Source organism: Watersipora subatra, chromosome 2, assembly GCF_963576615.1.
Source record: "Watersipora subatra chromosome 2, tzWatSuba1.1, whole genome shotgun sequence".
Lineage (NCBI taxonomy): Eukaryota > Metazoa > Bryozoa > Gymnolaemata > Cheilostomatida > Watersiporidae > Watersipora > Watersipora subatra.
Window position 1 is genome coordinate 45,832,501 of NC_088709.1, and position 26,861 is coordinate 45,859,361.

General features: G+C 36.0%; 1 protein-coding gene across 1 annotated transcript; it reads right to left on the reverse strand.

Moving 5' to 3' along the window:
* Positions 1 to 1,333: 1,333 nt before the first annotated feature.
* LOC137388872 (kelch-like protein 9) lies at positions 1,334 to 26,338 on the reverse strand. Its single transcript, XM_068075348.1, has 14 exons — positions 26,247 to 26,338; positions 24,825 to 24,983; positions 23,848 to 24,005; positions 22,098 to 22,266; positions 21,812 to 21,953; positions 17,974 to 18,170; positions 16,731 to 16,824; positions 11,058 to 11,191; positions 9,626 to 9,855; positions 6,935 to 7,053; positions 5,869 to 6,002; positions 4,467 to 4,680; positions 3,917 to 4,084; positions 1,334 to 2,160 (listed from the first exon to the last, which is right to left on the reverse strand). Exons 2-14 carry the CDS (start codon positions 24,966 to 24,968, stop codon positions 2,054 to 2,056), a joined length of 2,010 nt encoding a protein of 669 aa, XP_067931449.1. The 5' UTR covers positions 24,969 to 24,983; positions 26,247 to 26,338; the 3' UTR covers positions 1,334 to 2,053.
* Positions 26,339 to 26,861: the final 523 nt, after the last annotated feature.

Below are 26,861 nucleotides of genomic sequence, written 5' to 3' on the forward strand. Positions count from 1 at the left end.
GCGAATATCAATATACCGGTATTAGCTGGTTTACAATCAATCGATAGCGCATTGCGTCAGAATATAAGAAGCATAACAATCTCTTGTAAAAGGTTACTCACCCTTCACTCAGCCTTAAAACAATGGCGACCTATCAACAAATTATGAGTTGTGCTTTAGAGACGAAAGAAAATGTATATATTACCACGAGAAGATCTGTTAGTATTAAGGGATGTCATATGAATTCATCATAAACTATTAAGAACTATTCTGGTGGCAATCAATCACAATTCTACTAGCCAAAAGCAAAACAAGAAATCAATTTTACACCTGGTTAAGGAACAATAGGTTCAGTCTTTCATTGTGAATTGAACCAGCAAATCGGGTGCTTACAAAAGCAGCTGGCGATTTTCTCATAACTTTGCTATTATGAAAGACTTGATGAAATGACTTCTTTTGAAAATGCACTGTTGGACCAGAAACTGAAGATTATGACACATATCTCGGTAACCTTGTGGTAAGTTGATCATGCAAAACTACCTTGCATTGGTAAGCAAGTTTAATTTTTCTGCCTTTTATTGAAGTGACCCAAAGCCATTTATACATTTTATCTATCCACAGTGATATAATTGCTTTTTCTTTCACATTATCGCAAGGGATGAGCTTGCTCTTCGCCTTTGTAGCTGAAAGAGTGATGACATACATAAAATGACGCAGGCCAATAAAAGACAATCAATGACTTACCTTTCTGGCCTTGCAAAATACCATACAATTAGAAAATACTAATTAGTAATGTTCTCCTAGACGAATAATGTTGCAACATAGAAACCTAAAAAAATCAGGATCAAGCTTTCGGCATTTTCAATCGATAAGTAAAACTTTGGAAAGGCCGACTTAGTTTTTGTAATCATGTAACAGTAAATCCCTAGACCTGCAACCAACCTGCTCCTAATAAAGTAAGAATAATAACCACTCTTAATAAAGTAATAATACATGCAAAGTTGGACCTAGTAAAAGTCTTCAGCATTTCTGTAAATCAAAATGATATAATGTACCTTCATCTCATCTTGCATTCCTTAGGCAAGCATGATTTGCCGCTAATTTCTTACACTAGGCTTTTATTTTTACAATTTTCAAACACCAATTTTTAAAAGTTGATTTTAAGTGCTGCTTTTCGAGGCTTCTTTATTTTGGAAATACACACACACCTCCATCACAAGGCATCTGCTGATAGAGTATAACACAAATCTGAACTGATTGGCCAACCACTGACTCAATCTCATAACCATGATGACAAAGTGTAGACACACGACTCTTTCATAGGTCAACACCTTGAACAGGAAATAACACCTGGTAGCGTAATTGTACTCATATATTGAATCATTTGAAGGGTATCTGCACACACAGCAAGTTTAGATCGTACGTTTTCAATTAATCAGAATTTAGCAAGCAATGTCAGACAGATAATGAAGCAGCTACAAATTTAGTCAAAATTTCATGTCAAACAATAATATAACCATGCAATCATCAAGCCTACAAGTATCACAAAATATTTGAAAACCTACAGGGTATCACACAATACTTAAAAACTATACACAAAATGCATAAATATACAAAAACAAAAGATGTACAAAATAGCTGCCAATGTGCATAATGATAGCAAACATAAGTCTTGCTATGCAATGAATCCAGCATAGTTTTATTTAATGAAAATGGTACAAAGTGGGCAGCATGCTGTACGTATCCTGTACAACACGTATTATGCATCACACAGTGTATAATTCTCTAGCATCAAAACCTTAAGCTTGTCAATAGGCATATCTCAATGAATTGTGGGATGGTGGGTTTGCACGCCGCTGCACCATCAGTGACAATTATATTCCCACTTTAGCATGCTTACTCTAATGAATTGGCCAACCACCAACAGACATTGTTAACTTTGGGATGCATTTCGACTGTATTTAAACATTACAGTCCATTCTCACCTCTAACAAAATCGCCTCGGCACTATCTCGCTCATCTTCTATCCAATGAGGCTAGCCCGACGTTGTTCTATTTCCAGCGCAACAACTTCCTACATGGCATCAGTAGGTGCTTCCTTTTTGCTCGCAAGACAGCCTAAAGCTGGCATCCATATCTGAATTCCGAATGAGGTCACATTGGATGGCACTCTGGGCTCAGCTAAAAATGTATAATAGTTAACTTCATGACTAGATAACAGCATTATGGCTATTTGATAACTCTATGACTATGGTAGCTTTATTCCGGAAAAAGTTACAAATACTAGCAAGCATAACCTGCATAATAACTCTGCATATGTATACCAACAATCGCGAGGTTTGACCAACAGCTTTAGCGCTACAGTAATCCTCGCTACTTCGCAGCTCACCTTTTGTGGTTTCAGTACTTCACGGTGGAAAAATGTTCGTTATAAAATGAAGAATATTATAACATAAATTAAAAAATTAAAATACATATATAAACATACATGAATGTTTACCAACATGTGACTTCCTTCAGACAACGAACCCAGTTAATCACAATTATGAACTATCCGATCAGATATGTAAAACCAGACAAGTTTGAATTTGTCTCTTCTCTAGCTTAAAATACCAGGACTGAAGTAGAAATATAAACTTACAGTCAATCAAGATAATTTCAATTTACTCCCTTAATATAAGGGAAATAAATACAATATGTTTAAAAAGCAGTTCAAGTTTTCTGGTGTTAAAATTTGGCTCATGCTTGGAAAATACTTGGAAAATTAGTTTCTATCTCACAGATATCGACTTATCGCGATGGACGCCAGTCTACATTAACCGCGGACGGTGAGAGACGGACAGTGAGGGACCACTGTGAATAGTAATTATACCACAAACATATTTGTGCATCTAATAAATGGCACATTAAAACAAACTTAACAGTTTGAAATGGTCTTCACACTGTTGTATATAACTAACAAATACCGCAAATCAAATCCACCATTCGTGAGTGTGATTTACAGTAACAGGTTTTGCATTTTATGTTTGTTTTAATAGAAAATAGGTGGACTAAAATTTGGTAAAAGATATACTAAAAGTATTTCTTTCAATACTTATATACCGGTTTGTCCATGTGTATGAGATGAGACACATAAACAACCATGTTATCCAGAAGCTAGCAATTGTTGCCATAACCAAGAGTATCAAATACTCTATAGGTTGAAATCTGTGACTTGTTCACTGAGTAAAGAATGAAATACAATTGCTATATAAAGAGTTTTGCTCTTCCTAAAAAGCTTCAAACAGGAGAGGGCACAATTTCAAATTTCATGGAAAATAATCAACAGCTGTTTGCCAAACTATATTTGTGATTCACTAGCGAAGAAACTGCTACATGAATTGGTAAGAATGTTTTCGTCAACCGTAAATTACTAAGGTCATCAAATTCACGAATGGAAACAACAAAGCTGGTAGCGTGATTCCCGCAGTTATAGTTGAATGAGGGATGACAGACATCTATGATCTGATGCAGGTAATGAAGATTGGCCGATTGATACCTGATACAAGTAATGTGAACTGAATGACACCAAGTGCAGGTGATGAGGACACGCTAATACTAACAGGGACACAAAAATTGATATCTCATACAGGTGATGAAAATAAACTGATACCAGTAAGAGGTGATAAAGACGAGCTGATACCTGATAGAGGTGATAAAGACAGGCTGACACCTGACGTAGGTGTCAAATATAAGTAGACACCTAATAAAGGTGTCAAAGATAAGTAGACACCTAATGGAAATGTCAAAGGTAAGTAGACATCTGATGGAGGTGTCAAAGATAAGCAGACATCTAGGTCAGTTGAAGATCCAGTACCAACCTAACTGTCCATGTAGTGCACCACTTACACCTCACTTTGAAGGTACTAATATGCCAGATCATGCACAATTAACCTACCATTAAGCCTTTTGACAAACAGCTGTTTTTCAGCCTCCGGGCACTTTTCCAGATTGACTATCAATGAGTTGGATTTATTCTCTCGGAAGGAGACGAATATGACTCTAGTCGGGTCCAAGGAGCACACACCGACTAGACGAGTAACTGTCGCAAGTGTGTCAGCAAAGCCTTTAAAGAAAAACATACAAATATCATCTAATCACAGTGTTCATTGCTGATATAGCATTAAAATTACTGACTACAACGTTAGCAACCAAGCTTAAGCATTTAAACATCAATTATTAAATATTTAGAGAAAGTTCGCTGTCGAAGCTTGGAATGTGAAAAGAATTGACAACAAGACTAATAACGTACATGTAAAACAAAATGCTTGCTTAGAGAAGTCAGCATATATACATGTAGGTACCAGCAAGTGACATCACATGACCCATTTCACTTTTGTGAACAATTCTAGAAGACCTTGTTGAAAACTCAAACATAACAGCATATCATGCCGTGAGATGCACTGACACTCCAAGTGAATATTTGTAACCTCAGCTATTCCGCTTACCATCATACAGTTTCCAACTTTCAGTCTTCACATCAAATACTTCCAAAGAGCTAGCCTGACCTCCTAGCACAAATATCTTATCATTGTGGGCAAGCATTCGATGCCTCTTCCTCGCCTTGTGCATCTTGGGAAGCTTGCGAACAGTGAGTGAACCGGGAGACTGAGGGTCATGTAAGTACTGCACCATGGCATTCGATGTGTACGAACCAATGCACTGCAAGACCAAGTAATACTCTAACTCTGCTCTCATATACTCTTTAGTGTCCAAAATAAGTACATCTTTATCATAACTCATAGCAACCATATTATTTGTATACAATAACCTAACCTAGTTTTATGTTTTAGGCTTTGCTCATAAAAAATAAGCCCACCAAATTGCACACCGCTAGGCAAATTACTGTCAGTCTACACAAAGAAAAACATTGTCAACACAGTCAACCAGAAATAGAGGAGCTAAAAAAACAAACAATGAGTGTGAACATTACCAGAGCGAATCTTTACAAGCCATTTTTTGCTACCACCAATGTAGATACGGTACGGTCATCCATAATCGCAACAACAGGAAGTGATGGCCTACTACTGATTACAGAGGAACCTCGGTTCTCGAACATAATTCGTTCCAGAAGATTGTTCGAAAACCAAGTTGTTCGAGATCCAAAACAATTATTCTCATTAGAATTAATGTATGTAATTTTAATTCGTTCCAAGCCGAGATAAAAACTTCGGTAAAATATTCTTTTAACATTTTACACAGTAGGTAGGCTACACTGTACTGCATACTATAAATAAAAACGGGTAGATATGGCAGATATAATTCGTGTTTACCCTTAATTAAATATTTTCTATCTATGATAATGGAAACAGAAAACAAAAAGTAAACATTCCGTATGTTTTTTTCTTAAAACATCAAAAACATTAAAGGTTAAGTTCCAATACCAAAAATTGCAAAAATTGATAATGAAACAGCGAAAAATACAACAGATCAGTTACAGCAAAAATCGAGTGAAAAAGAATATATAAACAGCAATGGCACAGTTACTTCACATCTTTGAAGGAGAACCCTCCTCCAAAACAATTTAGGGTAACTTGACTGAAGGAGTTGTCTCCCTAACAAAGCTCTTCTGTAGAGGGACGTCATTCCAGATGGTTCCTTCCTTTTTGTAAAGAATTTATGAAGCGTAATTTGCTTCTTTCTTTGTTAACGAATGTTTTCATGCTGTTTCCGGAGCTATTATGAAAGTTTAATTCTAAAGAGCATGCTCAGGTTTGGTCGAGTAACGAATTTATGTTCGAGATGAACAAATTTCAATTTGTTTTGTCGAAAACTGAATTGGTCGAGAACCGAAGCGTTCGAGAACCCCTGTATATGGATTTAGTGAAGTTGTTGATAAAAGAGACTCACACCACCAGAAGAGTAAATACTTTGGGCATAGGAAACAGTTGCGTGTCTGGAGGGCATGTGATGTCCAAGAGGCAGCTGAGAGACTTTCCACTCATCTTTGGCAAAACTGTAGACCTCATAGGTGTTAGAAATCACTACAGAAATCACAGATATCACTCAGAGAAGTCCTATTATCAACATTGTCACATGTACCTAGCGCTTGACACATTTCAAATTTGGAAAACTAAAACAGAGTAATCTTTCTCTCCTGTTTTGGCCTTGTTATCTGTTCACCTAAGCGAATAGGTCTGTAAAGACTTATATGGTCTGTTGCATTGCCGTCTTGTAGCAAACCAATTGAGAGGCTAGGCCGCAATATTTCAAAATGCTCTATCACTATCCACATATCAAAAATATTTGACTTAGTGCCTACATTATACTAGTTAGTTGAGAACGGATCGCTAACAAGAGGTCATCAAGTGCAATACAATCAATCAAATTTGTGATTATCCACATTGAGAGAGGAGAGGAAACTATAATGAATCAACTGTTATAGAGCTAGTCACACGAGTTAGGTTTGAACATAAATTGCGTAGACAGACAGACCTTTTGTTGAAATAATAGGTTTTTTATTTGGCACATAAGAGTGATTTTCAGTATTTTATGCTGACACGCTCTAGACTAGCTAAACAGATGCCAGTAAAGACCAATTAACAAAGGTATGTCCAAAAGTCTGAAGTCATATTCAAGTTTAACCAGATCATCAAAAAATAGCAGGTAACAACATGCATTATTAAGCACAGTCTATATCTAGTATACGATGTTCATCACATCTATCAGTCTGCCTTGCTACATAATGTTAGAGAGAGAGTATAGTATATACATTGATGATGGGCTGATATCTATTACAGATGTTGGTTATATCTGTTGTTAAAACAGAGTACATCTATAAAATAGCTTATTGCATACATGTATAATGAAGGAATGAGTAAATCTATTAAAACTGTTGTTCAAAGTCGAGTACATCTATCAGAGATGTTAATTAAATCTACACCTATATAGAAAGTGGAAGCATGGCTATACTTACCCGAATCATCCCAACCACCGAGAGCAAACATCATGTCTCCGACAACCTCAAGGTCAAACCGCTGCCGAGCCTCATTCATACTGGCAATTTCAAACCATGAGTCTGTTCTTGGATCAAACCTGCCAATGAAAAACGCCTGAAAAAAATTCACAACTAGACAATATTTTTTGGCTGCTCGAAACACCCTAGTCTATGAATATAATAGCTGTTAAAGAATAGAGAAAGCATAATACTATTATGCTTTATTAGTTATCTTGAGGTGTTGACTGATGTTCTAAAAAATAAAAAAAGAATCAAGGAGATTGACCCACTAGAAGCTGAGATATAGCCAGCCAAACACAGGTCTACCTAATAACGAATCAGAGGAAAACCCTTCGAAAATCCCAAGAATTGTGACGTATGAAATCGACTTATTGGTCATGTGCCGGAGTTGCGCACCCTTACCACCGTTACGTATAATGATTGTTTTAGGCTACGAGATGTGAAACGCTTCTCGCGATAGTAAAGAGTTTACAGACTAGCTCTGGTTTTTCAGGAAAATCAAGCAAACATTGTGTGGTAAAGGCATTTGCCCACAATGATTTTTCAAAACAGAAGAGCAGATTTTGACTATTGTGCTTCAAATTTTAACTCGGTCTCCACCGATATGCTTCGAAGATCCTCTGTTCAACGAACGGCGCGTGTATAGTCTATATGCGACATCCGCGATTTGCAGTTTGTTTAGAATAAGAAATGGGAATGTGAATTTTTGTTCATTCATCATTTTTCTACTGTGTACCTACTGCAGCATTCAGTTGATTTTCATGATTATCGTCACTATTAACAGACTGTAAGTTCACTAGAGCCATAATTTTAAAAAGAATAACTTGACCGTGCTGCTCTTGCTGTAAGAAACGAAAACGATAACTTTTGATTTGATTTTTCTATTTATCTATTATCTTATCTATGATTGTTTTTATGATTAATATAATAATCAAAATGCATTTTATACAAAATAATAATATAACTGCGTATAGAATAAATGATGTAACTAATATAATTTGAAGAAAATTCCAAATGATAACCGAGATTGATGATTGATTTAATTGATTACATTTATTAGCTATAGTTAAGAAAATCTGAACAGCGCTAAAGATGAGTCTGAATAAGGAAGCTAAGCGGGAGAACAACAAAACTGAGCTGAACTAGCAAGATAGCGAAATGTTGCAAAATAATAGATGCGTGTAATTATTTTATGCTAAAACTAATCTACACGTCAGAGGAACTGGTTCGGAATTCTCAGAGCAATGATTGTTAGGTCCAATTTGATTGTTCTATACTTCCAGGGATCAAACCAATTAAAACGCCGTGATTGTTATAGGAGAGCGCATTAGTTGGCTTAATTGACCAATGGCACACAAGTCGATTGATGATTACCAAAACCCTTATGTTTTGGTAGACCTGTGCTTGGCTGGCTATATCTCAGCTTCTGGTTGGTCAATCTCTTTGATTCTTTTTTAGAACATCAGTCAACACCTCAAGATAAATAATAAAGCATAATAATATTATGCTTTCTTTATGTACCCAACAATTCCTAACGGAGGTGATTTAGGTGATAGCACAAGCGATACGCTTCACACCCGGTATTTTCTCAAGTAGCCTTGTTAGTCGTATACAGTGAATGTGACTCAGTGATGACAATTTTGGTTCAACCGGAAATTGAAGGATGAACAGCTTTTGCTTGCACAGCAACAAATATGTTGTCGGGCAACTTCATGTTCAATTTCCAGCAACAAATATGTTGTTGCACAGAACAAGCACTTAAATCAAACAATTTTAATACCTATGAAAGTATTTATAAACGACCAATCACCAGTGTGGGTTAAACATCTACTAATCTACCAACTTTCATATAAATGTTTGTTTATATTTCTTAATTCAAGCCAATTCAATTTTGCTTCAACATTTTCAAGGTTGTGCTATTTGCAAACTTCTAGCCATGCCAAAGCATTTGATTATATTGACAATGACACTTTGTGTAAAAAAGAACCCTTTATTTTAATTAAATGTAATAAAAATATTTATGTTAATTGAACACATTAAACATAAATATTGATACTTTTGAGACTTTTTAAACAGCCGTTTGGAACCAATTGTGATCAAAAACGAGGTCGGGCTGTATTTTTAAGCAATGGTAGCTTTTTTAGTAACAGAAGTTTAACACATTGTGGCTCCTGCTATACAAATTTAAATGCAGCAAAAATTCTGAGCTTTGAATGTGTTTAAACCTGAAACCAATGATAAAATAAAACAAGACTTGTTGGGAATTGCATCATCTTTTGATGGTTATCACAGTGAAACAATAATCTGAAACTTGAACATGAATAATACGGAATTAAATGAATTGTGTGGAAATATTTGATTGGTCATTGCGTGAAGAATGCTGATTACAAGCTAGCGTTAGTAAACAAAAACGACAGGAAATATTCCTTGAGCAAGTAACGACAAAAACTAGGATAGATCAAGCAACTTGTTTCTGTGATATAATCCATTGGCCCAGTTTATCTCTCAGTCTTAGCTGTCTGTCAGTTTATATATCACAATACGCAAGCACATTTGTTTCTGAGTAGAGTAGCTACCTGACAGCTCCTACGTCATCCCCCCTCCTGTAGTAGATAGGGAAATTCAAAAGAAAGACCTTAATATACTTACCTAAAGCACCGAGCAGAAGATATACTGGAGGAATTCCTGTCATAGACGCCCCCACAGGCGTATAGGAAGTTATTGTAGACACAAACAGAGGGCGCCAGTAAACTGCGAGATGGCTTACGGAGCTCGACCGGACCAGCTGAACCAAGTTTATAGAGTGGACTCATAATTGGGTACACAGAGAAATCCATGTCTTGACAACAAGCCATGTAAATAATTTCAGCGTGTCTAACCTGAAACAAACGGGTGATGTGACTACCGATTCATTTTATCACAAATTAGCAATGTCGAGAGACAGAGACTCGAGTCATTCATCACTACATTATGCTGCATGTTTCTGTTTTTAGCATACACTTGATTTATGACCTTCATAGCATATGTAATGTTTTAGTAATCAAGGAATAATCTGATATCCCTCAACAATGCCTCTTTCTACATGCTTCTCTAACACAACAAATGTCCAAGTGAACACCCTACAGAGTTCAGTTAAACAAATATTATTACAGAAACCTACACTCCCATACTGTTCTTACATAGAATGTTGAAACACGCCAGCAAGCAGTTCCATGACATTGTCAATAATTTGTCATAATGATAAAAATATCACCAGCCACAGGCCACGGTTAAGCTTTCAGAGAAGCACATGACTGACTTGGAGATATTTTATTACAAAGGTTAGAGTATGCAAGTAAATATGACTTGACTTTTTTTTTTGTAAAACGTAACAGGGACTATCAGAAATCCAGTTTTTTCAATCTTGACGGCGAAAAAACTGGCCAATAGTAACTAACTGGGGTACCTTCTAAATTGAAAAGCATTAACAGAGACCACGTTCTCCCCCTGGAACTGTCTACTAGTGGTGCACCTACTCTAGTACACCACCAGCATTCTCAAAATATTCTCACACGTTATTCTCGATGATCCCTCGACTACCTGTTGATAATTGCCTGTTTATATTCAATCAGACTCGACTGGAGTTATTATTAACAGTGAATTATGGGCACTCTTTCACTGTACAGACCCTACCAAGTAATACCAAACAAAATTGTTCTGGTCAGACAAGACTGTAGACAATAATAGAGACTTACCCTAGTCCTACAAGACTGTAGACAATAATAGAGACTTACTCTAATCCTACAAGACAAGAGACAATAATAGAGACAGCCTATTCCTACAAGACTGTAAACAATAATAGAGACTTACCCTAGCCCTACAAGACTGTTGACAATAATAGAGACTTACCCTAATCCTACAAGACTGTAGACAATAATAGAGACTTACCCTAGTCTTACAAGACTGTAGACAATAATAGTGACTTACCCTAGTTCGACATGAATGTAGACAATAATAGACTTACCCTAGTCCGACAAGACTGTAGACAATACTAAAGACTTACCCTAGTCCTGCAAGACTGTAGACAATACTACAGACTTACCCTAGTCCTACAAGACTGGAGACAAGGCTGTGTTGGTATAACTATGTGATAGTCTTTCGCTTCAGTTAATATCTTACTGCACGCTTCTGTCTTCATTAAATCCACTTTGCTCACTTTTCCCACAAGTTCTTCCCCTACAAGTATGTGTTACAAGACAACATCACTCATCCTACTACCCACATTGGTACAAGTATGTGATGTGTTACCAGACAACATCACTCACCCAACTACCCACACCGGTACAAGTGTGTGTTAACAGACAACATCACTCACCATCACCCATCATCAGTCACCCCACTACCCACACTGGTACAAGTATGTGTTACCAGACGACATCACTCACCATCACTCACCCCACTACCCACACTGGCCATTACTATACTACACTGATGGATTTCCTACACAAACATTTTCATATTTGCCATACATTACTTCATGGAGTTCTTTTACAGTAGTATGAAGGTTCTTTAAAGGGTGACTCGTGACAAAATTCACATGACAGTTATTTGGTAACAAAAGATTCACCATGTCTTACTCTGCTGTCTTGTAGGTGCCAAATATGCGGAAATGTAATTACAAGCTTTTAAAAGCGCAAAAACGAAAAGCCGCCGTAGATTGGAATCAGCTTATTTCTCTGACGTAGTCATTACATTTGGTTATTGTCTTGTCACGTGATGTTCTCAAGTGAATTGAAAGGCCAATAAAAGGCTCAATATAAAACTTCTTGTAGCACTAGTTTATGACAAACACTTCGGGTTTTACCGAAGACCCGTATCAAATATAGATGCTCACTACTTAACAGTTGAGTTTCGGCTTGATCTAATTGTCTAGTCGTAATCTGATCATGTGACCCAATACTTCGCAAATAAATTCTGCAGCACTTTTTGATTATCACAGGTGACCAACAGGCTCGTCTTGATTATCAGACAATGATATGTACTCCTTCGAGTTAAGGTTAAAAAATGAAACGAATTTTTACGGTAAGTTATAAGATATCAGTGCTAAAAGTGAGGGCATTACGATGACGATAAAATAGACGCGTAAGAACAATAGACATGGTTTTATTGAATGTGTGAAGTATATTCGTGAAAATATTTCGACGAATGAGGTTGCATGAAAGTGTACACAGAAACCATCTTGTACAACTACGTCCCATTTTAGCCGTTTCGGAAAGAGAATCCAAACTACGGCGGTCTCGTGTGGCTGCAATTAACTGTTAGTTTTTAAGCTTTTAAGAGCTTGTAATCACATTCCCACATATTTTGCACCTACAACACAACAGTGTAAGACATTTTAAGAATTTTGTTGCAAGTCAAACTTTAACAGTGTGCTTAATAGTAAAAATAACACGAGCAAAATAACTATAATAAATATATGCATATATATTTTTATTGTATATATATATATATATAAATTTCTATTCTAGAAATTCCAACGTCATGCAGCCCACGACCAAAGTATTGGAAAAAAAGGTTACTGATGGATGAGAAATGCAATATTAGCAGTCAAATGGCGCTGCAGCGCAACAGGATAACTGCAATGGTAGCTGTAATGTACTGGGTGTGGGTGTTATTATTTACAACACACAGCAATAATGAAAGGAAAAGATGTTTATATTTTCCCCCTGCAATAGGAGAAATGCAATATTGGCCAATATTAGAAGTAAAATGCACTGATATTATTAGAATAATCAATATTATTAATATAGTAATAATAGAAAACCAATGCATAATTTTGTTTACATTTCAAAACGTCCTAGCTAACAATATCGAGAAGTTGTGGTATTTATATAGATTTTTTAGAAAATTTATTTAAAAAGTGTTTGGTCATGACAAACAGCAATAATGAAAGGAAAATATTCTATGTTTATATCTCTCCTATGCAATAGGAGAAATGCAATATTGGCCAATATTAGAAGTAAATTGCACTGATATTATTAGAATAACCAATATTGTTAATATAGTAATACAGCAATAATAGAATACCTATGAGCGTTCACGCGTCTGGAAGATTTTTGCAAACTGCAGCAAAATAAAAGCTGTTATAAAGCTGTAGGCCTAATCTACTGTAATGTATGTAATTCAACAACAATGAAGATATATGTTTATTATAACTCTGAAATGCAAAATTAGAAGTAAAATGGCAAGCTACTGTGTACTATACACAGTTTGAAAGTTGGTTGCGTTGAATGTAGAATGGGTTTTGATAAGCGATCTTTAACAGAAAGCGAGTATGAGCATTCACGCGTCTAAAAGTTTCATGCAAACTGCAGCAAAATAAAAGATGTTCTCGTCATAAAGGGGCGTTGTAGTTCGGCCCTAGCTTGTACATAAGTTGTAAAGAATTTCGGCTAACGTTTTAAATAATGAAACCTTCGGTGATTGGACAAAAAAACACAGGCTGATAAACTGTGTACCACAATTTCGTACTTGTAATTTGGTTTACGCCTCAAACGGCAGGGATCGCTAAACATATTATGGAAATGTTTACTTTTCCATATCCATTTCCATAAACATAAATATTTCCATATTTTTATGGAAATGGATATGGAAATTTTATTTTAGAAGTATGGAAATGTTATGGAAATGGAAATAATATGGAAATGAATTATGGAAATGGAAAAAATATGGAAATGAATTATGGAAATGTTATGGAAATGGAAACAATATGGAAATGAATTATGGAAATGTTATGGAAATGGAAAAAATATGGAAATGAATTATGGAAATGGAAATAATATGGAAATGAATTATGGAAATGAAAATAATATGGAAATAAATTATGGAAATGTTATGGAAATGGAAATAATATGGAAAAAAATTATGGAAATGTTATGGAAATAGAAAAAACTATGGAAATGAATTATGGAAATGTTATGGAAATGGAAATAATATGGAAATAAATTATTGAAATGTTATGGAAATGATATGGAAATAAATTATGGAAATGTTATGGAAATAATATGGAAATGAATTATGGAAATGAATTATGGAAATGAATTATGGAAATGGAAATAATATGGAAATAAATTATGGAAATGTTATGGAAAAAAATTATGGAAATGTTATGGAAATGGAAAAAACTATGGAAATGAATTATGGAAATGGAAATAATAAGGAAATAAATTATTGAAATGTTATGCAAAATGGAAATGATATGGAAATAAATTATGGAAATGTTATGGAAATGGAAATAATATGGAAATGAATTATGGAAATGGAAATAATATGGAAATAAAATATGGGAATGTTATGGAAATAATATGGAAAGAAATTATGGAAATGTTATGGAAATGGAAGAAACTATGGAAATGAATTATGGAAATGTTGTGGAAATGGAAATAATATGGAAATTTTATGGAAATGGAAATAATATAGAAATGAATTAAGGAAATATTATGGAGATGGAAATAATATGGAAATAAATTATGGAAATGTTATGGAAATGGAAATATAATGGAAAAAAATTATGGAAATGGAAAAAACTATGGAAATGAATTATGGAAATGGAAATAAATTATCAACATGTTATGGAAACGGAAATGATATGGAAATAAATTATGGAAATGTTATGGAATTGGAAATAATATGGAAATGAATTATGGAAATGGAAATAATATGGAAATAAATTATGGAAATGTTATGGAAATGGAAATAATATGGAAAAAAATTATGGAAATTGTGACAAACACGTAATCCCTGTCAAACGGTTTACGTTTATTACAGAAACCTTCGAATAAATTCGATTACAAGTAAAATATGCCATAGACTGATGAAATGAGCATGGTTTTCTCGTGAAATGTGCACTGCTAAATAGTCCTACTATATGTCGCATGGCTTTATTGGCGTATCGTAGGCTGGTCTTAACTTTTATTCAACCAAGCTTTTCAAGTGTTTTGTGGCGATTTTGGTCCAAATTAATCTGCCTATTTGTGTATATCCGATCAGATGGGTAAGTTTTAAGATAATGCCGACGGTATAAAAAGGCTTGGTAACATATTTAAATAGGCTTAACTGTGTTTTGTATCGTTATTATACTTTAACGACTCTACAAAACGATGGTTAAATTTGTTGATGAGATTTCAAAACAAGGGTTGGTCTCATTGTTGATGAATAATTTTCGTAAGTTGTGTGCACATGCATTTATCATAAAAACTCCCAAACTTAGCATCCGCTCGTTTGGTCGTGGGAATATATATATAACTAGTTTAAATAATAGTTATGACTGTTTGGTTGTCTGGCAAAACACTGTGATGAAACGCCTTACACACCTGGTGGCAGCATTCAACGAGTGCATACTGAAATCTGTCATTATTAGTGAGCATAGTACTACACAGTAGAGTTGCCCCGATTTTCATATCAGAATCGGTATCAGTGCCGATATGGGTGTTGAGTATCTGAATCGGTATCGGCCGATCTTTTCTTAAAAAATCGGAAACTTCAGATACTTTTTACAGATAAACTATTTAGCAGAAAACCATATTTTAGCCTGCTACACTAATAAAAAAAATAATCAGCTGCAAGTTTCTTACTTTTACCTAATGAATTCCGGGCCTGTCATACAATATATTTCATTTCTATAGCCTAATAAACATCAACACAGCTGAGGAATCTTTTGGCTTTAGTTAGGACACAATCACCAAGTGCGGTATTTCCCAATTACAGCGATATGATTTATCACGAACATAGCCAATCACGCAGCCAATCACGAACGAAAGCACAATGATGGGAAACAATAATGCGGTGTAATAATTCTATGTACTAGCATTACGAAAGTAATTGAACAGTCGATGCATGAAGTTATCTCTCTCTCTCTTGATCCTGATGATATGATATATTGTTTGCATCGCATAAAATAATCTCTGTGGCCTATCGGTAGTTAGTCTGTCCTCCATAATCTGTGGCAAGTGAGTCTTTCGATAAGATAAAAATGTCTCACTGAGATAACTGAATCACTAATGGTAATTAAGAGAAACATTTATTTGCTCTAAATTTGTACAGGCGCAGCAGTTCGTTCAGCAGTAGATGCGAGATTTCATTATCACAAATAAAGCTGTACCACTAACAGTAATTACCATTATTAATAGCAGCTTACAAGAAACATGGACTTTTTTGCTACGCGATGCACGGTATGACAGTATGTGACTATATATACATGTATATCTTTTTTCCATGAATACAAACAAATACATCAATATTATTATTTTCTTTGTATTATATTTGCATAATAAAATTAACAATTATCAATGCGACACAAAAGATCTGAATCGGTATCTGAATCAGATTATTTTTCAATAAGAAACGGTGTATCGGATCGGTACCTGAATCGGCTGGTGAAATTAGAATCGGGGCATCTCTACTACACAGTTTTCTTCCTCCAAGTCTGTGACTATATAATTTTGTGATGAGAGCATTGCACAAAGTTGTACTTCAGTATTTTTAAAACAAAATCTTTGAGTTAATCTAATGAATACTTTACACGTTAGATGTAAACGCTATGCTATACTAAAATGCTACCTTAAAAGTTGCACAAAATTTGTGTATAGTTTAAGAGAAAGTATTGGAATTATTCTATTGATTTTCTATCTGATTGCCAGGATGTTTAAGATTAAAATTGATAAAACTTGATTGCGATTAAAACCCTCAGATTCAAGCGAAACTGATGAAAACTTACCAGTCATCAATGAGAAACGAACGAACTTCATGAGCTTCTCAGCGATGCAGTTCCTTTCGACTTCATCCTTAATATTTTTGAGCCAGCGGTCGACCTGTGTAATAGCATTGGTTACATGCACACGATCTAACAGACATAGTAGAGCATAGGAACGTTTGGTTTTTGTTCTAGTACACACTACAGATGTCTTGGGAACAAGAAGACATAGACAACTAGATGTACACACACATATATACATGTATGTATATATGCATGTATATATATATATATATATATATATATATACATGTATGTATATATGTATATATATATATACATGTATGTATATATGTATATATATGTCTTGAGTTTGTACCCATCACATAGACAACTATTAATGCATTACATCAGCCTGCTACTACTACTATCATTAATGCCCCTGCTACTAAATAAAAACTACTTAGTTGTCTATTGCTAATAAATTAGCAATATTCCGCATGCTCTCATCATATCCAGCCATGTTATTGGCTATATTCTGCATGTTCTCATCATATCCAGCCATGTTATTGGCTATATTCTGCATGTTTTCATCATATCCAGCCATGTAATTGGCTATATTCTGCATGTTTTCATCATATTCAGCCATGTTATTGGCTATATTCTGCATGTTTTCATCATATCCAGCCATGTTATTGGCTATAGTCTGCATGTTCTCATCATATCCAGCCATGTTATTGGCTATATTCTGCATGTTCTCATCATATCCAGCCATGTTATTGGCTATATTCTGCATGCTCTCATCATATCCAGCCATGTTATGCCATGTTATACCGTTACAAATCTATTCTAGCTATTATAACTAATCAGACTCGAACAATATTTTAATAAAATTCATTTAAACATGACGTAAAAGACAACCAATTTCCAATTGTGGCTAAAAATGACAAAGCAGCCAAAATTGAGTTGTTAGAATCAATTGCTAGGTCACCGAAAAACTAAGAGAAGATTGACACTGAGGCTATTTTAGCACCAAGAATATAAATTCTGAGGCAGTGAGGGACAACACCAATGCCTCAATGTCTATGTAGGTGCTACTGATGTGCACTTACATAAATATCGATGCATTTAATGCTACAGTCATATGCAAAAGTACATGACTGCCTACTACGACAGGCCCAAATTATTGGCCAGTGTTATACTTTGGCACATGGGTGTATTATACCTAAATATATATAGACATAGGTACACAGAATATAGCACAGACCTTGGCAAAAACCTGCCACTCAGAGGTGCAGATGATCCTGTCGCTCTTTATCAGTTCAACCATCTGCTCGGTGCTGAGCATGAACAGCTGATCGTCAGGCAGCTCGGTGAACTTGAGACACATGTGACCGAACACACTATCCTTGACCTTAGAGAGGCTGTACTTATCTGCAGTACTGTAAACCTGCACGCAGTTACCTGTGGAACACATACTGTACACATGCAGTTATGTGTGGGACACATACTGTACACCTGCAGCTACCTATGGGACACATAGTGTACACTTGCAGTTACCTGTGGGACATATCCTGTACACCTGCAGTTACCGGTGGAACACATACTGTACACCTGCATCTACCTATGGGACACATACTGTACACCTGCAGCTACCTATGGGACACATACTGTACACCTGCAGTTACCTGTGGAACACATACTGTACACCTGCAGCTACATGTGGGACACATACTGTACACCTGCAGTTACCTGTGGAACACATACTGTACACCTGCAGTTACCTGTGGAACACATACTGTACACCTGCACACAGTTACCTATGGAACACATACTGTACACCTGCAGTTACCTGTGGAACACATACTGTACACCTGCAGTTGCCCGTGAGACACATACTGTACACATGCAGTTACCCGTAGGAAACATACTGTACATCTGCAGTTACCTGTGGGACACATACTGTACACCTGCACGTAGCTACCTGTTGGACGCATAATTCAGAGTTATCTTTTCATTTAGTTTCATGGTTATTATTATTATTACAGATTTGTTAAACGCACATCAAATAAAGATTGTTTGCCGAAAAATACAGATTTTTGTGAAATTATAAAAAAAAATTGTGATTGAAATGATTTGATCATGATAACCATGAGTTAAGCATGGTTGCACATTAAAACTCAATGATCAACAAAAAATTCATAAATTATTGGTAAGAGAAGGTTTTTTCCAACTTTTCCGTTATATTAAAATAAATGTGAAACCTCACACGGAATAGCCAAAGACACTCATACAGCAAATACTGCTTAATCTTTCACGCAATTGCACAAAAGGGCACTGCGCAACACAATACCAAGAGAGGCATGTACAACCACATATAAACAGCGCAACACAATACCAAGAGAGGCATGTACAACCATAGATACACTGCGCAACACAATACCAAGAAAGGCATGTACAACCATAGATACACTGCGCAACACAATACCAAGAGAGGCATGTACAACCATAGATACACTGCGCAGCACAATACCAAGAGAGGCATGTACAACCATAGATACACTGCGCAACACAATACCAAGAGAGGCATGTACAACCATAGATACACAGCGCAACACAATACCAAGAGAGGCATGTACAACCATGATAGATAAACAGTGCAACACAATACCAAGAGAGGCATGTACAACCATGATAGATAAACAGTGCAACACAATACCAAGAGAGGCATGTACAACCATAGATAGATAAACAGTGCAACACAATACCAAGAGAGGCATGTACAACCATGATAGATAAACAGTGCAACACAATTCCAAGAGAGGCATGTACAACCATAGATACACAGCGCAACACAATACCAAGAGAGGCATGTACAACCATGATAGATAAACAGTGCAACACAATACCAAGAGAGGCATGTACAACCATAGATACACAGCGCAACACAATACCAAGAGAGGCATGTACAACCATAGATACACTGCGCAACACAATACCAAGAGAGGCATGTACAACCATAGATACACAGTGCAACACAATACCAAGAGAGACATGTACAACCATAGATACACTGCGCAACACAATACCAAGAGAGGCATGTACAACCATAGATACACTGCGCAACACAATACCAAGAGAGGCATGTACAACCATAGATAGACAGTGCAACACAATACCAAGAGAGGCATGTACAACCATAGATAGACAGTGCAACACAATACCAAGAGAGGCATGTACAACCATAGATACACAGTGCAACACAATACCAAGAGAGGCATGTACAACCATAGATAGACAGTGCAACACAATACCAAGAGAGGCATGTACAACCATAGATACACAGTGCAACACAATACCAAGAGAGGCATGTACAACCATAGATACACTGCGCAACACAATACCAAGAGAGGCATGTACAACCATAGATACACTGCGCAACACAATACCAAGAGAGGCATGTACAACCATAGATAGACAGTGCAACACAATACCAAGAGAGGCATGTACAACCATAGATAGACAGTGCAACACAATACCAAGAGAGGCATGTACAACCATAGATAGACAGTGCAACACAATACCAAGAGAGGCATGTACAACCATAGATACACAGCGCAACACAATACCAAGAGGGGCATGTACAACCATAGATAGACAGTGCAACACAATACCAAGAGAGGCATGTACAACCATAGATACACAGTGCAACACAATACCAAGAGAGGCATGTACAACCATAGATACACTGCGCAACACAATACCAAGAGAGGCATGTACAACCATAGATAGACAGTGCAACACAATACCAAGAGAGGCATGTACAACCATAGATACACAGTGCAACACAATACCAAGAGAGGCATGTACAACCATAGATACACAGCGCAACACAATACCAAGAGAGGCATGTACAACCATAGATACACTGCGCAACACAATACCAAGAGAGGCATGTACAACCATAGATAGACAGTGCAACACAATACCAAGAGAGGCATGTACAACCATAGATACACAGTGCAACACAATACCAAGAGAGGCATGTACAACCATAGATACACAGCGCAACACAATACCAAGAGAGGCATGTACAACCATAGATAGACAGTGCAACACAATACCAAGAGAGGCATGTACAACCATAGATAGACAGTGCAACACAATACCAAGAGAGGCATGTACAACCATAGATACACAGTGCAACACAATACCAAGAGAGGCATGTACAACCATAGATACACTGCGCAACACAATACCAAGAGAGGCATGTACAACCATAGATACACAGCGCAACACAATACCAAGAGAGGCATGTACAACCATAGATACACTGCGCAACACAATACCAAGAGAGGCATGTACAACCATAGATAGACAGTGCAACACAATACCAAGAGAGGCATGTACAACCATAGATAGACAGTGCAACACAATACCAAGAGAGGCATGTACAACCATAGATACACAGTGCAACACAATACCAAGAGAGGCATGTACAACCATAGATACACTGCGCAACACAATACCAAGAGAGGCATGTACAACCATAGATACACAGCGCAACACAATACCAAGAGAGGCATGTACAACCATAGATACACTGCGCAACACAATACCAAGAGAGCCATGTACAACCATAGATAGATACACAGCGGCTGGCTTCAAGAACACCTAAAAATGACTATTATGACCCCCCGGCTAGGCATGACACACAATATTTTTCTACAAGAGAAAATAGTGAATGAATAAGATATGAATATAACTTGTTACAATCTTTTTCATTACTACGATGAAGCTTTTGTACCATATGTACATCAGAAGCATAAGGTAAGACAACTTCTTAAAACAGCAACAACAAAACAATCAAAAAAACAATGAACAAAAGTACCTAACCAAAGCAGAGTGCAACACATACTGTCTTAGACTCATCTAGCCTACAACAAGAGACAAGCAGTCCCTCACCATGCTAAATTCTCATCAAAAAATCAGGAATTTTGGACAAGATGAGAATATTTTTAAGTTTAGCAGGCAAATGTGACATATTTCCTTGAACCAGCTATTACTGTGTGCAAACTAACGCTACAAAGGTGAGCGTGAGGTACCTTTATGTACAGCAGAAATCATGTAGGAGGAACAGAGCTTGATAGCGGACTCAATCTGCAGATGGCTGGCTCCATCAACAATGTCCACTATATTCTTCCTGCTCAGACAGATTCGACCTGTGTACAGGAACTTTACCAGCTCCTAAACACATATCGCCTGAGTTAGGATGCATTTGTATCAGCGTGTGCATAATGCATGTGTATGATAGCCAATGTCTATGAGTGAGCTTAACATCTGTAAAAGGAAGCAGTACTTGACACATACTAAGCAGTACTTGACACATACTAAGATTGTCTCATTAGCCATTCCTTTGAGTCGTACGAAGCCAACTTTGGTCTCAACCATTTGACTTTGAAACAGACAACTGAAGTAGGTCGAGTTGGAACAGAGTACCATCCTGTGTACAGGAACCTCTAGCCCACTGTCCAGCACCAGCTTGAAGTCACAGAACGTTCTACAATGTTTACACCTTTCAATAACCATACGATTAATCCCATTGACTAGTAAGGAAGCCATGCCAAGAGAATTCCGTTACGTCAATGAACGCTCAAACCAATAATTATTACTAGAATACTGGTTTGAACAAGCATTTCTATAGGGTCAAGAAACTATCATGAAACACAAAACAACGAATTATAAAACACAAAATTTACCAACTATCTCACTTATTCCAGTCTAAAAAAGAGGAGACAACCCTTAACGTTATTATCCAGACCAATGCTTTAATAAACATTTTGAACATAACAATTACATGTACCTTCCTATGAGGCGCACATTCTTGGTTTGATAATTGCAGGTAAAGTGTTTCAACGTTGCACAATAAATTATCAGGTCACCAACAAACTGCCAAAGAATGTACACAAAGGAGTCGCCTGCTCACAGCTAATCAAGGTCAGCGAGATAAAAGGTTATCAGTTAGATTGGCCAGTTTTATTTTTAATTGTACAGTTTTTATCCAAGCATGTTAACTCGCTTCGTTAGTTTAAAACCTGTGACAGTCATACATTTAATGACTGCACATAGAGTTGTCCACATCACAATCTATAGGTAAAATTTGAGACTATTTCACTTTATAATCAAAGTAATTTCCAGTCATACACATTCAGAATATTTAAAGTATTAAAATTTAGCTAGGGACTTTGAAGAGGCTGGATGTAAAAATTGCAAACCCTATTTATTATGAAAATTATGAAACATGAAAAACAATGTCAATTTAAATTTCATCTTAATTGTCAACAACAATATGCAAATTTAAACAAACAAATCATAGACAAAAGGAAGCGTGTATATATAGGTGCTCCCTAACATACGAATGAGAATTGGTTCCGAATAGCCGTTCATTAGGCAAATTTATTTGTAAGTTGTATCAGTTCATTATTTTGTACAAAACGTATGTTCAAGGATTGAAGAAGTAACCTATATTGGTTTGTACAGCATTTAAACCGCACTTGTATCGAACTACTTGGAAAAAGGCACAACACAGAATCTAACTTATGGCATCTCTGTATGAACATTTGTGACATACACACAACACCATTCGTATTTGCCATTGTTCGTAACATCTGTTTGTTGCGAACATTTGTAACACGAATGTTCGCAAGTAGGGTAGCGTCGGCATCGGCAAACCTTCTTTTTTAAAGCGAACAAGCCTAGGAGATAAGTTAATACTATCTCTACTAGCTTATCTTTAAGTAACATGAAAGTTTTCATTATTAATAGCTCTAAGCTCACCTCCATTACTGTATGGTAATCAAGCGATTAAAACATAATTTACTCGCAAAAATGGCGAATCTCAAATGATTTCCAGACAAAAAAAACAATTTTCAAAGATTTTTTAAGTTTTGAAAACTAATAAAAAAGAAATATTTCTATGTACCAAACTCCTGCACTATACATCAATATTATCAAATGTTAATCAATGCTATCTAATCAATACTAACCCAGTGTTAAGGTCGATGTCATGAAAGCAGATTACACACCCTAATTAAGCGAGTACATCTATGGAAAGATTGATAGAGTTACCACTACTACTAACCCCTCCAACTGCTGCTGGTACATGCTAGTTGTCAACCTCTTAGTGAACTCTGGAGATGCAACATTCACAGTCTGATCTGGAGAGTTCTGGATTTGAGCTTGAAGTTTCCGTACAGCAGACTTGAGGGTATCCCTACACTCGGGCTCTCCTTTGAGCACCTTAAATAGACCAGATCCTTGAACAGCACAAACATGACGATCAGTTTTAAATAAATATACTAACGTGAAGTCAGCTAAAATAATAGAGGATTTCCTATGAGTACATCATCAAGATTCCAATCGCCTACCAGCAACAAATGCAATATATTTGCAACATTTTTATACAGTTGAGATAATGGAGCTACTGATGTCTCATTCACAGTCGGAGTGAGTAGATCTTTACGATGTACAATTGAAAACTTGACTTGTTTACTTTGCGTATCATCAGAATTCATAGGCAATAATGATTTATAGTTTAGCATTTGTAGGCTGTAATAATTAATTGTATAATTTAAAATTGATATGCTATGATAACCATATATAATTTAATGTTTGTAGGCCACCCTTAAACATAGACCCAGCAGTAAACACTACAATGTTATTGAATTCATTACGGGTTTTCTTGAAATCAATAGGGCGATCGCCATTTAAATCACCTATTATTTGTAAGCAGTGTAGAGAGGATAACTCCAAGTTAATGGGTACGAATAAACATCAATCTTTTATCATGTACTCTTTAACAATGATAATTATTGTTTTTGCATGTCCTAAAAACAGGTGCAGAGAATCCAAATGTGCTTATATATGTAATATGATAGAATAGTGAACCCTTTGAGTAAACCATTCATATTTTTAAGAGTTCCTCTTTGTGTTGAATTCTGCCACAGAGGCTTCTTATCACACATTTCACAAGTTTACAGATAATCAATAATACTATAGATCGTACATAAACCTTTAAGAAAGCAGTAAGAGAAGACAACAAACCAAATGAAAGCGAACCTGCGACACAAGACTTCCAGCGGGCACTACACTTCCAGCGGGTACTACACTTCCAGCGGGTACTACACTTCCAGCGGGCATTACACGAGGATGTTGTATTGCCATCACAGGCATCAAATCCTCATTGAGTTCCTCACCATCCATTAGTCCAAAGTGTACCTGAAGGATTAAAGCCTAGACTAATATTTTTCCTTCTCCAGAAATCTACTACAGTGTCTAATGTTCTCATGTATACACATTCTTGTCAATCCACGGTTTGTTGATATCATGATGGATTGTGTCACATAATTTATGTATTAAAAAGCTTTGTTAAACAAGATGTTTTTTAAACATTTCAAAATCTATCTGATTAATTTCTTTAAGAGGTTCGCTCCAGACATGGGAATGGAAGTCTGCTGCCCGCCATTAGTTTAAAAAATAAGGTGATAATCAGAACATCACTACGCCTCACTTTGATGCTTAGTTAAGTCACCACATCCTCAATAGAGTGAACCAAAATGTTAGCTGTGTCAGGTATTTCTGTGTGAATTCATTGAAGTGATTATTTAGCGGGTTATAGGTTGTTTATTAATGAATTATCCATCAGATTTGTGAACCGAAAATCAATTGTGATAAAACAATATGTTATAGAAAAGTCGGATGAAAAGTTAAGACCTCCGTAAAAAAGAATCAGTTATGCTGACAGAAAGTTTAACCATTTTTCTTTCAATGAAAAATGACGTAAACTATAACGAGGGCATTCACATTTGCTAATATTAATTTTACACAATGCTCTTGTTAAGCCTCATTTAATACAGCAAAAGATGCAAGATCTTAATTTTAGCAGCCCACAGCAAGTATATAAAGTATATAAAGATAATAACTACTGTTAGTATTTTTGTACCAAAAAATTGTTGCACTGTTCACATGAATCCATGTGCCAAGATAACTGCACTCATGTAAAACCAAGACATTTCAAGTGCCTACCAATCAGACTATGGCAAATTCAAGACAGCGTTTGACCTAACTCATTTTATTAATACTGATATATTACTATTACATAATGAGATAGTAATGGTTTTACGGTGTTACAAATACTAACAAGGTCACAGTTTTGTAATACGAGAAACTTGTCAGACTTCAGGCAGCAGTACATATAGAATCTGACCATTAAAAAGTTAAACTTTTTTTTGCAAAGGATGAAAGTAAACTTTGTTTTAACTTCAAACTCATTTTTATTAGGTATTAGAAAAAAAGGCTAGTAAGCAACAGGGTACCTGATAATCTCCTCTGACACCAAGTCACTTCAAATTGACAGACAAAAACCAATTCTAAACCTGAACTGTAATGATTTTGTAGATGAATGTCTTGTTGAAGAAATAAACTAATTCTGTCACTTGGAAGTGAAATGAACAAAAAAAAACTGGCAAGTACTGCTCTCACCTTTTCATAACCAGCTCAGACCTGTCACTGTAAACCGGCAACTATGATAAACAAAGTCATCAAAAAGTAGCTTGGTAAGACAGATCACTCTCTGAAAAAGATCAGAAGTCAATGAAGCATTTTGTTTGACTTTTATCCATCGTTTTTTTTGACGTCATCAACTCGTTTGCACATGCGCTCGTTCACGAAAAAGCCGCCATATTTGTAGAAAACGACCGTTTTTCTTTTATTTACTAGAAATTTTTGGTGTTGTTATGATACTATAATAAAAAAAATTGCAAACAAAAGCATCGTTTTCAAAAGATCGTTGCAAAAGCTTCGTATTTTTAACGATAAAATTGTTTATAAAGATGGCTGACAACTATAAAATGACGTCACGAAAAAACGAAGGATTATTCTAAAGAGAGAGAACAAAATACCGTAAACCCTCTAATTGAACATCACCTCTATTTGAATGCCATCCTCGATTGACCGCCACCCTGAGAGAAGAGTCGCAAAATAGAGCGCCATTCTCTAATTGAATGCCAAATCCATTTGACCACCACTTTGACATGATTTGATCTTGATGAGCCCATGATATCAATTGATCAGTAGAAAGTTGTCCACAAAATTGTA